The 14,508-nt window shown below is 58.2% G+C and overlaps 3 protein-coding genes across 3 annotated transcripts; 2 read left to right on the top strand and 1 right to left on the bottom strand.

Annotated features, from left to right (window-relative positions):
- Positions 1–41: 41 nt before the first annotated feature.
- Positions 42–6,709, bottom strand: THITE_2156602 (uncharacterized protein; the record flags this gene model as incomplete). The annotated part of the gene is made up of 14 exons (XM_003657518.1): positions 6,165–6,709; positions 6,060–6,082; positions 5,838–5,855; positions 5,406–5,742; positions 4,578–5,317; positions 4,324–4,517; positions 3,509–3,565; positions 2,852–3,462; positions 2,624–2,763; positions 1,853–2,575; positions 1,677–1,804; positions 1,209–1,591; positions 364–539; positions 42–257 (listed from the first exon to the last, which is right to left on the bottom strand). Exons 1-14 carry the CDS (start codon positions 6,310–6,312, stop codon positions 42–44), a joined length of 3,894 nt encoding a protein of 1,297 aa, XP_003657566.1. The 5' UTR covers positions 6,313–6,709.
- A 1,502-nt stretch (positions 6,710–8,211) lies between these two features.
- THITE_2123400 (uncharacterized protein) lies at positions 8,212–9,994 on the top strand. The gene has a single exon (XM_003657517.1). It carries the CDS (start codon positions 8,504–8,506, stop codon positions 9,893–9,895), a length of 1,392 nt encoding a protein of 463 aa, XP_003657565.1. The 5' UTR covers positions 8,212–8,503; the 3' UTR covers positions 9,896–9,994.
- A 567-nt stretch (positions 9,995–10,561) lies between these two features.
- Positions 10,562–14,488, top strand: THITE_2123398 (uncharacterized protein). The gene is made up of 4 exons (XM_003657516.1): positions 10,562–11,631; positions 11,704–11,917; positions 11,965–13,364; positions 13,426–14,488. The coding sequence occupies exons 1-4, from the start codon at positions 10,826–10,828 to the stop codon at positions 14,327–14,329; spliced, it is 3,324 nt and encodes a 1,107-aa protein (XP_003657564.1). The 5' UTR covers positions 10,562–10,825; the 3' UTR covers positions 14,330–14,488.
- The last annotated feature ends 20 nt before the right edge of the window (positions 14,489–14,508 follow it).

Below are 14,508 nucleotides of genomic sequence, written 5' to 3'. Positions count from 1 at the left end.
TGCATACGTACACCTACGCGGATGCAGAATACCTCCAGGACCTACCCCGAAGGCCCTCCATCCAAGCTCAGCCGCAGGTACTTGCTCTGCAAGATCTCTTCCAACCTCCCATCATTGCAATAGTGGGCCAAGTTGATGGCTTTCGTCGCCCAGTCCCTCGCGCGCTCAACTTCGTGCGCGCCGTAGCAGTCAATGGCGTGGTTGAACGCCGTGGTGGCCATCCACTCCAGCTCTTCCTCCGGCCAAGTTGCGTCGCTCTTCGCGGGCGGAGTCAGCAACCGGTTCTCAAGGTACAGCGTGGATGACGAAACTGTACTGTACAGCAGTGGAAGAAAAAATAAAAATGAAAATAAAAATGCTCACCTCTCGCAGCTCCCTTGCCTTGCTGCACGCCTCATCCAGCAATCTCATCGCCAACCCGTCGTCCAGCGGCAGCGTCGCCTGGAACAGGCAGCGTGTATACTTGGCCAGCTTGACGGCGTCGAAGCTCTCGAGAACCCAGATCTCGTTGACGATCTTTCGCATGGTCGAATACAGGACTTGGAATAGTCAGACAACAAGCACGGCCATTGGGATGTAGGGGATGACGGTGTACCTTGTCCAGGAGCCTGGGCTCTGAGGAGGCTGTCCGCCATGGCCTGAAACGCTGTGATGTTCTTGCACGGCACCGCTCGTTGCACGATACTGCCCAGGTCTTCCCACTGCTTCAGCGCGATGGCAGCCTCAAAGTCAAACGCGAGCAGAGTGGCGTGCTTGCGGAACATATCCTCCTTTGATTGCTCATCCAGATGCGGGAGATACTCTGGCAGTTGGTTGTCGAAATCGCTGATGTGCTTCCGCATGGTGCCATAGTCCTGCAGCTGCTTCTCAACATTATCCTGGGTCCGTGCCAGCGCGACCAATGCCGATGAGATCACGAAATTGGAGAACAGCGTTTTCAGAGACAGGTCCACCTTGGACCCGAGATCCGACGGAAAGTGACCGATGATGCGGACACATGCCGTGAGCATCCTCACCACGCAGCGGAGGTCCCATGTTGCGCTGTTCTTGAGGGCTAGGTTGTAGGCGTTTCTGCTGAACCATTCAAGCTCGTCGACCGTAAACAGCTTGCGCCCTGACGTCGGTTCTTCTTTCTGGCGGTCGAGAGCGAGGACAACTGACGCTGTTGGTGCACTTCCAAGAGTCGCAAGAACGTGAGGGGGACATACCAGCATCGAACTCCTCACAGAGGTCACCTACGATACCGTTTGTGTCCACCCCTGGCCTGTCTGCCAGCAAGTTCAACAAGCGGATCGTACACCGAAACAAAGCAGGGAGATGGATCGGATTCGGCTCCCTATACTCGTATTTCTGGTGAAGCTTCCGCAGAGCCGCAATGGCACAGGCGACGTCGCCAGTCTTTTGAGACTCTGCGATGCAAGCGCCGAGGTAATCGATGTGGTCCGAAGCTTGAGCCACAGTGTCGAGGCATTTCTCAGCCATGGCGCGGTCCTCGAGACGGATGGCAACCTTGAACGCTAGATAGGCCGTCATAGGCTCTTGCCAGCTCTGAGGAGACATCTTGTGGATGATGGATGCCGCGGCATCCAGGCTATTCCTTGCCAGCGCGCACAGGAGGAGCTTCCTTTCCATTGTCAGTCCGGTCCCGAGAAGACACTCGAGGAAAGCAAATCTACCTTTCAAGTTTGGACGTGTTGCGAGGGCCACAGTTTTGGAAGACGCTGTGCATCGAAAGCTGACACCAGCTTTCCGCCAGGGCATACTGGCCCTGGCTGTAGTTTGATTCCAGCTTCTTCCACAGCAACTACAGAATCGTCAGCCAAGGAGTCATGAGGGCGGTATGTCTACCTACCGCCTGGGCCGCGACGGCAGCTTCTGCGCTTAATGGCCTTGCGAGATGCCCAAGGACCCCCTGTACGGCGTTTATCGTCTCGACAGAATCCCGCTGATTGGTGATCATCCACATGCGCGTAATGACCGCTTTCTCCATCCACCCGTCTTGCTCCGCGCCGCCTATCGCCGAGATGAAGTCGTCCAGCACCGCGCACCCGGCGCCCGGGCTCTTGTCGTGCAGCTTGCGGATGTGGTGCATGATGAGTTTGAACCCAGAGTCGGAAAAGGAAAAATCCCTGATGAGGCGTCGAAGGATGTCCGCATATGCTTCGCCGTCAAACACCTCAGCGGGCGTCTTCTGGAGCAGTTCGAGCTTCAGCAAGGACACTACGAACTTGTTGCCGGCTTCCGACTCGATATAATCCACCATGTTCTTCGCCTTCTCATGGTCCTCGGGAGTTCCGGTCCCTAGAAGAGCTGTAACAAGGGCTTGCTGAATCGCCAGACGCAACTCGAGTCCTTCCCGGGATAGCTGCTCGAGCTCCTGGTCGTTGACGACTTGATTCGCCCGCTCAAACCACTTTATGGCAATGGCGAAGTCATTCCGAGCGGACAGCGATTTGCCGATTTCGTAAAGCACATCCGCCAGCCTCTCCGCGTATTCAGGGGTAAGGAACTGTCGGAGACGGTCCGCTTTGGTGTACATATGCTCCGCCACATCGAGCCTGTCTTCCACCCAGGACTGTTATTGTCAGCACTCTTCAAGTTTTTCCTGTTACAAAAGACATACCAGAGCGGTCCGCATAATAAAGTATTCCACCTCCAAGCAACGACACTCCTTGACCTCCTCCTCCGGTATCCTCTCCACCACATCCTGCAACCACCCCTTGTAATCAGCAACCACTTGCAGCACCGGACTCGCCAACGCCGCTTCACCCGCGTCTTGCCAAATCCGAGATTGCCAGTCAGTGTCCAGTGTCAACAGACAACAGTCCCCGCATGGAAAATGGAGACTTACCAATACAATCCCTCACCACCTTCAACCCCAACCTCATCAACCTCACCACGACCCCAACCCTCCCATTCTCCCTCGGCCTCGCCACCCCCAACAAATGAAACGCGAGCACCCTCCCATGGAGGTACAGCCTCCCGACCCTGCCAATCCGGCTCTTACTCTTTCCGCCGGCTTTCTCCTCCTCCCCTTCCCGCCCGGCCTGGCCGCCGCCCGCTTCTGTTTTTTCTCGCTCCCTCTCTGCTTTTTCTTTGTGAGCCCGCCCCAGGCGCGTGCACACGTTCCACAGCGCCGTCGCGAGCTCGTCGATCTCCGGGTCGCCGCTCAGGCCCGGCACGTACGTCTGCTGGCAGGCGTGCAGGCGGGCGACGTGGCGGGCGATGTCGGCGACCAGGTCGTCGGTGAGGGGCGTGTCGGAGGGGTCCGGGGCCGAGAGGAGGGTTTTGAGGTTTGTGGCGAATTCTTGTGTGGGGAGTTTGTCAGTTGTTATTGTGGATGATGTTGTTGTGGCATTCTGCCATGGTGTCGGGGTTGCGGAGCTGGTGGTGGTCATGGCTAAAAGGGGGAAAGGGGAAAGCACAAGGTTCATCGGGGATATCTTCCGAACGGGATGAGCACTGGAAAGGGGGAAGAAGGAAGGGTGGGTGATGATGGGCATGGAACGCACCGACGGCTGCTTCGATATGCTTAGCTGACTTGCTGGTTGCCTGAGAGCCAGGTCTCGGTGTTCGGTTGGGAGGCATCGCGGGGGGAGCGCGGTGTCGCGGTGTCGCGTAGAAACTCAGGTTGTGGCTTCCGTCTAGGGAGTGAACTGGTTTTCACCAAACTGTCGAAGTTATCTGGGATCAGTAAAGTGGCGGAGGCAACGCTTGCACGATGGCTGGATCAAAAGGCGACTTGATGAGAAAGACAGGATCGAGGTTTTGGGAACTCGTAGATCGTACAGGAAGGAAGGTAAGTGTTGCCTTGCTCAGGTACCCGAACGACAGCCAGCTTGATCTTGGGGAAGGCGCGATGGTAGCAGGCAGCTAAGGTAGGTCGGTAGGCATCCAGCCATTGTCTTCACAGCCACTTGTGTTGGAAGAGAAAACTCTTCTTCGATGCATATTCCTTATTTCTTTTTTTCTCCTTTGCCTGGGTATCTCAAATATGAGAAGTGGTATCTTTGGTAACCCCAGTCAAACCGAACCCGCGTACATTGTGCTGCACATCCGCATCAATTCACCCCATGATACCCCATGATAAAACACAGACCAACCTGCTGCTTGTCTTTCAAACGCGAAGTCCTGGAACCATCGCAAGTGTGTCGGGTCCCAATAAGCGCCGCGCGATGCGACGTCAAAAGCGTATATCCACAAAGGCGGGGCTATTATTGCTCAGGTTCGGGGTCATGGGGAAGGAAATTCCCGATGATCAGACTCGGACTGCAAGGGTCAGCGAGGGGCAACCGCGAAGCCGAGCAAGGGAGGACGGCATACATTTTGTGGTCGTCTCTGCGGATCCTGAAGGAGAAACAACAGTTGACGACGTGGTTTACCCCGTCAATCGGACTCTTGAGCGAGCACGCGGTAAGGAGCGTGTCGTGCGCGGGGTCAAAGGCGATGGTCCCGAACTCTTCCCAGTACCGCACGTTCGACTCCTCGGTGAGAATCTGGTGTAATGCAATCTTGCCCTGGTGCATGCGTCAGCAGGGAGGGGGGGCATGCAACCCGCATAGGTGTCGCCAACTCACCCCTCGCAAGTCCTCGACCGGCACCTTTATGAGCTCGGCCATTTCCTTATTTCCTCTAAAGATCTCTCCCGTCCGCCGCCAACAGCACGCCGGGACCGCCATACTCGCAAAGACACGGTCGTAGTCCATCAGCGTCCGCTCGAACCACATCTCGACCAAAACCAGGTCCACGTCGGTTAGGTCCTTCATCTTCTCGCGAAACTTGGGTCTGAAGCGGTCGAGCTGTCTTAGGATCTTCTGCTTCGATGACGGGGCGACGTGAGTGTCGAGGTAGCTCTGGAGACGGGTGTATCCCTTGACGTAGTTGAAGGGCTTCAGCAGCCCGGCCTCGTATTTAGCTTGGAGGACCTGGCGCATGCGCTCCTCCGGCGTGGCATTCCCGGTCGGGTCTGCTGCTTGGAGGTAGTATGCGCGCGTCTTGTCGGCAGGCAGAGTACTCGCGGGCCTTGAAATGGACTTTCCTTGCTCGGCGTTTGCGACGGGCATGGAGCCCCCCGGCGTGGCACTTGGAGGAAGCATGGCGTTGTTGGGGGGGAACCCCGAGGCAGGCTCGGCCTGCTTCGAGTCATCGGCCAGAAGCGCGCTGTCATCGAGCAGGCTTGTCTGCAAAAAGTCGTTTAGGAGAGTAAACTCATTCGTCACCTCGGGCGCGATGCCATAGCTGGGGTTGAAGTTATGCAAGTGATGCATGTCGTGGTAGTGGTTCCGGGAAGCCAGCCAAGCGTCGGAGAAACCGGTAACTGCGGAGAGCAAGCTTCAGCTCCTGTCCCGCCCCAGATGACCACCGGGGGAGGGGGGAGGGGCTCTGAGGCATTTCCAGCCACCTACATTCGCTCATAGCGGCCTCCAGGCTGTTGGCCGCTATGCCGGACACCGGCGTGGGTTGCACGAGCGGGAGAGAGTTACTACTCCGGCCCGCTAGCGGGGCGGTATCGAGTGCAGCCTTCTCCGCCTGTGCCGGGCCTTTGCCCATGGCCGTGACGAACGATGGAGGTCTCATGGCACCGGCATCTTGTCTGGCGGAGCTGGGTCCCACGTCCGGCTGCGATTGGGTCTCCTGCGCATTCGATGGACCGCTCTTGGATTTCCTCGTTTCGTTTTCACGAGGCTCGTCATGGCACAAGTGCCCAATGTTGCGTTTAATGCATCTGGTACACGGCCTCGCCTTGCCACGGCATCACCCCAAGTCAATATCTGTTCGCTACCGAACCAATGATCCAAGATCTTTAGAGCGGAAGTAAAGGGCCGAGGGGCACATACGAGATCGCACGTCATGTGCTAAGTAGCGGGACACGGTTAGCCACTGAAACGACCTGCGTTGTGCGTCTTGTTGCCGCATCCGCCTGCTTGGGAGTCTGTGTACCGCTGCAGGCGGGTTTCCGCGCCGGTGGGCAGTCCAGAGCGCGCGACCAGCGAAGGGAGAAGGCCAATTGCTGGACAGGGCGCGAGCGCAAGCCGCACGCATTGGGATCGGTGACTTACAGATCGACGGCAGTAGAGACAGGCTGCGAGGAACAGGCAAAGGCGGAGTCAGCGGGCTGAACACAAACACATCCGTGCGAGCAATCTGCCGGCCACCCAACTCACCATGGTTCACCTTGCGCCGCTTCTTCGGGGTCCTGTGGACCTCATCGGCAGCTGCCGCACGCTGATCTTGGGCCTTGGCCTCGCCCTCGGACTTGGTGGCATTGCCCTCGCTCCCGGCTGCGCTCTCCATGGCTTTCGTTGCCGTCATTGTCTAGTGGACGCGTCTCCCATTGGGTCTCGTGGTTACGCAATGGGGGTCGAGTTCGCAGCTCATTTGAGCAGGGCAGACGGGTCCCCGCAGAAATTGGCGACGATTCGATGGCCCTTCCGACGCAGCGCCCACTGCTCTGGTCTGCTGCTGGTGCTGCTGGCGGTGCCTCCGCCGCGCTTTCTGCAAAGCAACGATCCTGTGGTGCTCGTCCGTTCTTCGTCTGGCGTCCTTGGCGTCTCGGCTGGTGGTGACGCAGGCGACGTTCGTAACGGGGGCGACGGGTGTGGACGGCTGTAATCGGCTTGCGAGGCCGCGATGTCGGTTGCGCTCGGGTGGAAAGGCTACTGAGGCCGTGTACAGAGCACTGCCGCGTGCAATTGACCGCATTCCGTGCGCGGTCCGGGCCAAGTGCGCACTCAGAATGGTATGGCCGCCTCGACTTGAGTTGAAGAAATCGCTCTCCACCGTCACAGCGTCTCCAAGCCAATCTTGCGCACAGTGGGCGGGACCTTGGGGCGCAGCGGGTCCGGGCGACCAAGGGTGGAGCCCGAGTTGGCATGGGAAGCGGGGTGGATTCAGTTCAACCGAGGGGTTTGGGTGGGGCGCCAAGCAGCGCGGGCCATCCACGGCTGACTGGGCTGAGTCGCCCCACTGCAGGCCCGGGGGCAGTCTCAATTGCTCTCTCCCGCGTCCTTGGCAAGCACCACACCTCGAAGTCAAGGGCTATATTCTGGCACGCCTCATTGCGGCCTCTTCTGTCTGAGCATCAGTCCAACAACACCTAACCCAACGCTGTTGCGATATGGTTTAGAGATTTTGTCTCTCCTTTTCATGGTTCTCCTTCGGGTCTCCTTCATCACTCCGAAAAGCTGTCAGGTCCTCATCATGCGAGTTCCTTCCGTTTGCGGTTGCCAGGTGCTTGTCAGCGTGTTCGGACCTTCGCCTGCTAGCTCACTACTAGGTGGCCCAGCTAGCCGAATTGCGCTTTTCTGGCTCGTTTATTCGGGACGAGGGAGCTACGCAGCGGCCCCAGTCATTCGGTGGTGGAAAAATATGGTTGCCGGTATCTGAAAAGCTGCCCGTGGCGGTATCAATGAATTGGTCATTGTTTTTTCCTCGTATACACTTGCGGAATGGGATTCCGATCACTTATACGGATTACTGTGGTACACCACTAGATGGCCCCTGCACCCATCCTTGACAAGCACCTAGCAGTCAAGCCATTTGCATTCCTGCTTTCGCTCATTTTTGGTGCTGAAAGGGATAAAATAAGCTGAGGCATCCAGTCACAAGACTGGGTTCGACTGCAAATACAAATACCCCTCTGTCACTTCTGCTGTTGCGGGGCCATGTCGCCAGCTCCAGTTTTTGTTCCAGCGACTCGAATGTTCATGTTCTGTTTGAGCCTGTGGGATGTTTACGCACTCGATGGGTGCTCTGCTGCATGTTCCTGCTACTGAGGCGCCTTTCACAGGTGCTCCAGAACCTCGGAATCTCAGTACCCTTCAGATGGCACTAGCATGATTGCATCGTTGCCTTGCCTACAAGAAGCAAAGCCTTGAATATTAGCCAGGAAGTTATGTATTAACTACCTTAGGTATGCAACAACGCAGGGAACGGTCACTTCATACAGGAAACCAAGGAATTAGAGTGAAATACTTGGTTGGATGTAAATGGAGACCTTGCACGACTGTCTAATTCTGACTTCAAGAACCACCGTTGTGAGTATCCTATTAGGCGGGACAACGAGGCTGCATGTATCCGTCCTTGTGTCTTTGCTTTGAATCTGGGTCGGGTTTCCCACAGCATGTGACAGAGCTGTGAAGACGCTCGGCAGGGGACGGTTCATAAATTGTGGATCCCCAGGCAGCCATCACCTGCTTGCACCGCGATTTTTGCTGACACGGCCACCACCCCGCGACTGACCCCGCGACCACCAGCCCGATTCACAAATCCTATCCACTCTCCACAAACATAGGGACCTTGATCGGCCGCTCCATTTGCGCCCGGGTGGTGACAGCACTGATTGTCGCCATCCTGAAAACCCGGGTCTCTGTTATACTTGCCAGCCCTCCTTCGCTTGTCTGTCGAACCACCTCTCTTTGGTCCGGTTTTTGCGTTCACAGCGCGTGGGGTCGCGCTCCAAATTCCCCTTTAAGAGCTTTGTTTGGACCCCAAGATCGCGACGATGCCGCCCCCAAATACTCCCGAGGAGGACTCATCGGTGATTGTGTCGGCTTCACCGCCGGCTCTCCCCAGTTCTCGCCGCGTCTCTTCGCGTTCAATCGGTCCGATCGAGCTGTCGTCCCAAGGATCCGCCTACGTCGAGATCGACTACCCGGCGCTCGAGTACGTCGGCCCCGTGGACGACGCACTCCTCTGTCCCATTTGTCGGAACCCGCTTTACGACCCACTTACAACTCCTTGCCGCCATACGTTCTGCTCAGCGTGCCTTGAGCAGTCAATCGAGGTGCATTCGATCTGTCCGATCGACCGCAAGCCGCTCCCCGATTTATGGGACTGTCGTCTACCACCCTTGATCGTCAACGAGCAGCTGGACCGGCTTAAGGTCAAGTGCCCGAACACAGGCTGCGGCTACGAGTGCTCCCGCGAGCACATTGCCGGGCACTGCGAGCGGCAGTGCCAGTACACACCGGTCCGCTGTCCCGACCCCGGATGCACTGAGCTTGTTGCCCGGGGACTCGCTATGTCTGAAAATCAGTGTCTGCACTACGATATCAGTTGCAAAGACTGCGGCGAGGACGTGACGGCTGCCGAGTTCCAGGTGCACCTGAACCTCAGTTGTGATAAGTCGACAACCGAATGCGCGCAATGCCACCAACAAGTGGTGCGGCACCGTATGGGATTGCACAAATCGCGAGACTGCCCCGAGGAGCAGACGGAATGCAGGTGGCATGAAGCCGGGTGCAAGGTGGCGGACAAGCGTCGGATCGTCCAGCAGCATGAGGAGAGCGGGTGCATGTTTGAGGGCATTGGACGTCTATTAACTCTGCGAACGAACGACTGCGAAACTATTTCCGCCCTTGCCAAGACCATCGGCGACCTCAGCAGCCGCCTTGCAACTCTCGAGGCGGGTCGCAGCCCAAAACACCAAGGGGTCCGACGACGCGCCGGAGACAACAACGATCGTCCCGTGGTTCCACCTCCCGCGCCTGATGATGGAGTACAGGCCTGTCTCGAGGAATACATCCTCCCGCGGGTCGAGAACTTGGAGAACAAGCTCGAGGGCATGCAGCAGCGGATGATGGAAAGGGAAGAGCAGCACTCACTGAGCCTGCAAGCGGTCGCGCATCTCAACGACCAGATTGCCGAGGTCAACAACAAGCTTGGCGTCCTCAACATGCACACCACGTGGCTCCTGAACAGGCAGCGCCAGCAGAGCCAGGTGCAGCAGCAACGGGCCGGGTCGGGCGCGGGGTCGGAGAGCCCGTCGGAGAGCCCTGTGGTGTCCCGTTCTACCGAGACGGACGGTGCACGAGCCGGGTCGTCTGAGACGAGCGGACGGCCGCAGGCTGGCCATCGGCGGAGTGGGGAGGGAAGGACGGGCACCCGTCTGTGACGGTATCAACCAGTCTTGGGATTTATGCCATTCCTGCCTCATGGTTCGTTTGGGAGTGTTGGAGTTGCACATGACGACGAGATGTGAACGGCTTGATGAGTTACGAATACTTGGCAAGAGGGCAATGGCGTTTGGGAAACTGGGGACCGGCAACAGTACATCGGTGCGTTGGGACATGTGTGCCCCAGGATATAGATCATGGGGGACCCCTGGAACTTGAGAGATTCGACCATCTGTGTATGTCAGTGGAGGTCGATTGGCGCCAACTTGGCCAAGCACGGCAAGAATCCTTCTGTAGTCACTGGTGTACAGAGTATGTATGCAATGAAAACCGGCCTGTTGCACAGAGGTGTGAATTCTCGCCGAAGCTTGGTCTGTAAATTACTGTATTACCGGAATGTGCCTCCAAGGACATACCTTACCCAAAGAGTTGTTTATTCCGTACTCCTGCGATAGTTACATTCAGCCATGGTAGTCCGGACATCAAGGCTGTGATATTAGTAATCCAGCATCTAGCTGCTTCCATCGCACGTTCCTGAGGCCCGGGCAAGGACTGTGTAATCCGTGCGTATGCTACAGCAGGTTACCATGGTTATCTTCCGCCGTGTTACACGGGGTGGGCGGGGCTCTGACTCCGGCGCGCAGGGATGATCAAGGTGCACGCAATTGCTTGGCAGTTGACATGCAGCCTGATGAAGCTCTCTCCACACAGCAATGTAGCCCCTCCATGACCCCAACCCGGAAACCTTCCCGGTCAGCGGTTTTTGGCAGCATCAGGCAACAATTCTTACAGTCGCCTCAGCATCACTCCTTTGAGGCGCGTTATCAGTGTCCGGGCTTTTCGGCAACTTGACTGCTCTCTCTCCAACTCAGTCACCACTCGCATCGATATCCGAGTCGTCCCGAACGTCAACACCAACGACCGACGAGATGGACCCGGCCAAGCAGCCCCCGCCAACTCCGGCGGTCGATGCGCCGGACCAAGAGACGATGGAACGGATCCGCCAGCGGAGACTGGCCAAGCTAGGAGGACCGCAAGCTTCATCCGGGACCGCGGGAGCGAGCTCGCCCAGCACCCGCACCGAAACACCTCCCGCCCCCGGGCCCAGTTCCTCGACGGCCGCCGAGCCCAAGACTGCGACGAGCGAGGCCGAGCACCCGCCGTCGCATGAACCAGCCGCCCCGAAGATCAAGATCTCGCCGACACCGTCAGCAACCCCGCAGAGCACCGGCAGCGCCAGCAGCAGCAGCAGCAGCAGACCAGGTATTGCCGCCAGCCAAGAATCCCGAGCGAAGAGGCGGGCATCAGATATTGACGGGCCTTCAGCGACCGCGCCGCCAAGGAAGCAGGCCTCGGGAGCGTCGGAGACGATCGAGGACTACGCCGACCGGGTGCTGTCGAGCATCTTCCGCGTCACCGTCGACCCGAGCCGCACAGCCGACAGCTATGGCCACAAACTTACCTACCTGCCGAACCTGGGTCGGGACCTGGCCGACGAAGGTTCGCCGCTCAAACTATCTGTCGGCCGGCTGGAGGAGGCGATCATGGAGGCTGCCACGGCGTTTCCCCACGAGCGGCCGCTGCTGGACTACCTGCTGCCCTGCTGGAAGCGCGTGACGAGGACGCTCAAGATGCTTCGTGGACCCGCACCGGAGAAGGAGGCGCTGCTCAAGGAGGCGAGACGGTTGTGCTTCAGCAATTGCATCTTCGCCTTGACGGTGCCAGAGCTCTTTAGGTAGGCGGCCTGATGCCGGTGAACCACCGCCTCGTGGGCTGCTCCTGCTAATTCCTTCCGTGTCCCGTGCAGTCGAGATGCGAACCCACAGCATGATACCTTGGTGCCATATCTGTTGCGCGAGTTCGAGAGCGAGGGCGGGTTGTGCATGGAGTTCTTCGTGGAGGCCGTTGCCCGCTTAGACGACGACGACAGTATTGCCCCGCTGTTTACGAAGGCGATGGCGGACATCAGCAGCAAGCTGGCTACACTGAGCATGAACGACGATTACAAGCCCTATGTCAACGTGAGTAGCCTGGCGGATCCGTGGGCTGCTGTGGCTGACCTCTCCAGGCACTCTTGACATACGCGCGGTTTCCGCCGCTCTTGAATGCCGTGGCGCAGCACCCGTGTTTCCAGATGGCGCAGTCGGCTCCTGGGATTGAGAAGAATACCATCCTCGGTCCCTTCTTCAGGATATCTCCGCTTCAGCCAGAGGTGACCACGGTGTATTTCTCGGGGCCGAGGACGATGGATAAGGCGCGCATCCAGACATCGCAGAGCGCGCTGCAGTTAACCCTCGAGGCGCATCAGAATGATCTTCGGACGATCATCAACGCCTTCATCCGCGCGAGCCCTCAGGCCCGAAACAAGGTGCTGGACTGGTTCGCCTACATTATGAACGTCAACCACAAGAGACGAGCCATGCAGGTGGATCCCCGGGAAGTCTCGTCGGACGGTTTCATGATGAACGTGACTGTCATCCTGGACTGTTTGTGCGAGCCTTTCATGGACAGCACATTTTCGAAAGTGGGCCGCATCGATGTCAACTACTTCAGGAGAAATCCAAGAGTCGACATCAAGGATGAGACGAAGCTGAACGCGGACCAAGCGCAGTCGGATGCCTTCTACAGCGAGAAGGTCGACGGCGAGTCGAACTTCATCACCGAGATTTTCTTCTTGACCTTGGCTGCCCATCACTACGGTAGCGAGGCGGCAAACTCGAAGATGAAGAACCTCGACAGGGACATCAAGTACTACGAGAAGAACATTGCCATGCTGGAGGCGGAACGGCCCAAGCTGCTGGACCGGCCGGAGCAACTCCGCTTGCTGGATTTGGCGATTAAGCGGCACACCAGCGTCCTGGAGCGGTCCCTTGCTCTGAAGTTTTCCATTGAAGGGGTCCTGCTGGAACAGAAGATGCAGAGCCGGTCGCTCCAATTCATGAGGTACGTCACGGTCTGGTTGCTGAGGCTTGCCAGCCAGACCGAGTACACACCGGACAAGGAGCTGCGGCTCCCGCTGCCGGCAGGCCAACCTGACGCGTTCAAATGCCTCCCCGAGTATGCGCTGCAGGATGTTGTCGACAACTTCAAGTTCGTCTTCCGGTACATACCGCAGATCATCCTCTCGGCAGTCGGCGACGAGATGATCGCGCTCTGCCTCACCTTCCTCGAGTCGTCGGAATACATCCGGAACCCGTATCTGAAGTCGTCGCTCGTCACACTGCTCTTCCAGGGGACATGGCCTACGTACCAGTCGAAGAAGGGTGTCCTGGGCGATGCGATGACCAACACCAAGTTCGCGAACGAGTACCTGCTGCACGCTGTCATGAAATTCTACATAGAGTGCGAGTCGACCGGCGCCCACACCCAGTTCTACGACAAGTTTAACATACGGTACGAGATCTTTCAGGTGATCAAGTGCGTCTGGTCGAACGACGTGTACCGGCAGCAGCTCGTTCAGTCCAGCAGGTGAGTCGTCGTCGGCAGTCCTCCGGTCTTTGGTGTCTCTCTGACGATAGTGGCGGCGCAGAACCAACCGGGCCTTCTTCGTCCGCTTCGTCAACCTGCTGATGAACGACGCCACATATGTGCTTGACGAGGGTCTGAGCAAGTTCCCCAAGATCCACGACCTGCAGGAGCAGCTGCGAGACCCCAACCTGTCGCAGCAAGACCGCGAGAAGACGGAAGAGGACCTCCGCACCGCCGAGGGCCAAGCCACGTCGTACATGCAGCTCGCCAACGAGACGGTCAGCATGATGAAGCTGTTCACGACGACGCTCAGCGAGGCCTTCACCATGCCCGAGATCGTGCAGCGGCTGGCCGGCATGCTCGATTACAACCTCGACATCCTGACGGGGCCCAAATCCAAGACGCTCAAGGTCGAGAACCCGGAGAAGTACTACTTCAACCCCAAGACGCTGCTACCGGAGCTGGTGGACATCTACATCAACCTTGGGGGCTCGCAGGCCTTCGTCGACGCCGTCGCCGCCGACGGCCGCTCGTACAAGCCGTCGACCATGGCCGCGACGGCGCACATCCTGCGCAGCAAGCACCTCAAGGACGAGCGCGAGGTGCGCGCGTGGGAGGCGCTCGCCGCGCGCTTCGAGGCCGCCAAGGCCGCGCTCGACCGCGCCGAGCTCGACTACGACGACGCCCCGCCCGAGTTCGAGGACCCCATCATGGGCAGCCTCATGTCCGACCCGGTCATCCTGCCGTCCCGGCACATCGTCGATCGCTCGACCATCGCCCAGCACCTCCTGAGCGACCCCAAGGATCCCTTCACGCGCCAGCCGATGAGCATCGATGACGTTGTGCCGGACGTGGAGCTACGGGAGAGGATTGAAAAGTGGAAGGAGGAGAAGAGGGCCAAGGCTAGGGCTGCGAGTGCGGGTGCGGGTGCGGACGGAGGGGAGGCGATGGATACTACCGAGTGAAGGGGATGATGGAGCCTCGGTGGTGGGATGGCGGGGTAGTAACGCTGGATGGGATAGGGAATGCTGTGGCGATGGAGCTTCCCTTTATTCATGATGAGATGGGATCCCAACGTCGAGTGTCTTTTTTACCCTTCTTTGACTCGCTTGGGACTGGGAGTTAGAGGTGTTGGCCGGGGTAG

This window comes from Thermothielavioides terrestris, chromosome 6, assembly GCF_000226115.1.
Source record: "Thermothielavioides terrestris NRRL 8126 chromosome 6, complete sequence".
Classification (NCBI taxonomy): domain Eukaryota; kingdom Fungi; phylum Ascomycota; class Sordariomycetes; order Sordariales; family Chaetomiaceae; genus Thermothielavioides; species Thermothielavioides terrestris.
Note: the sequence above shows the minus strand (reverse complement) of the source record. Positions and strands in the feature narration are given on the sequence as shown.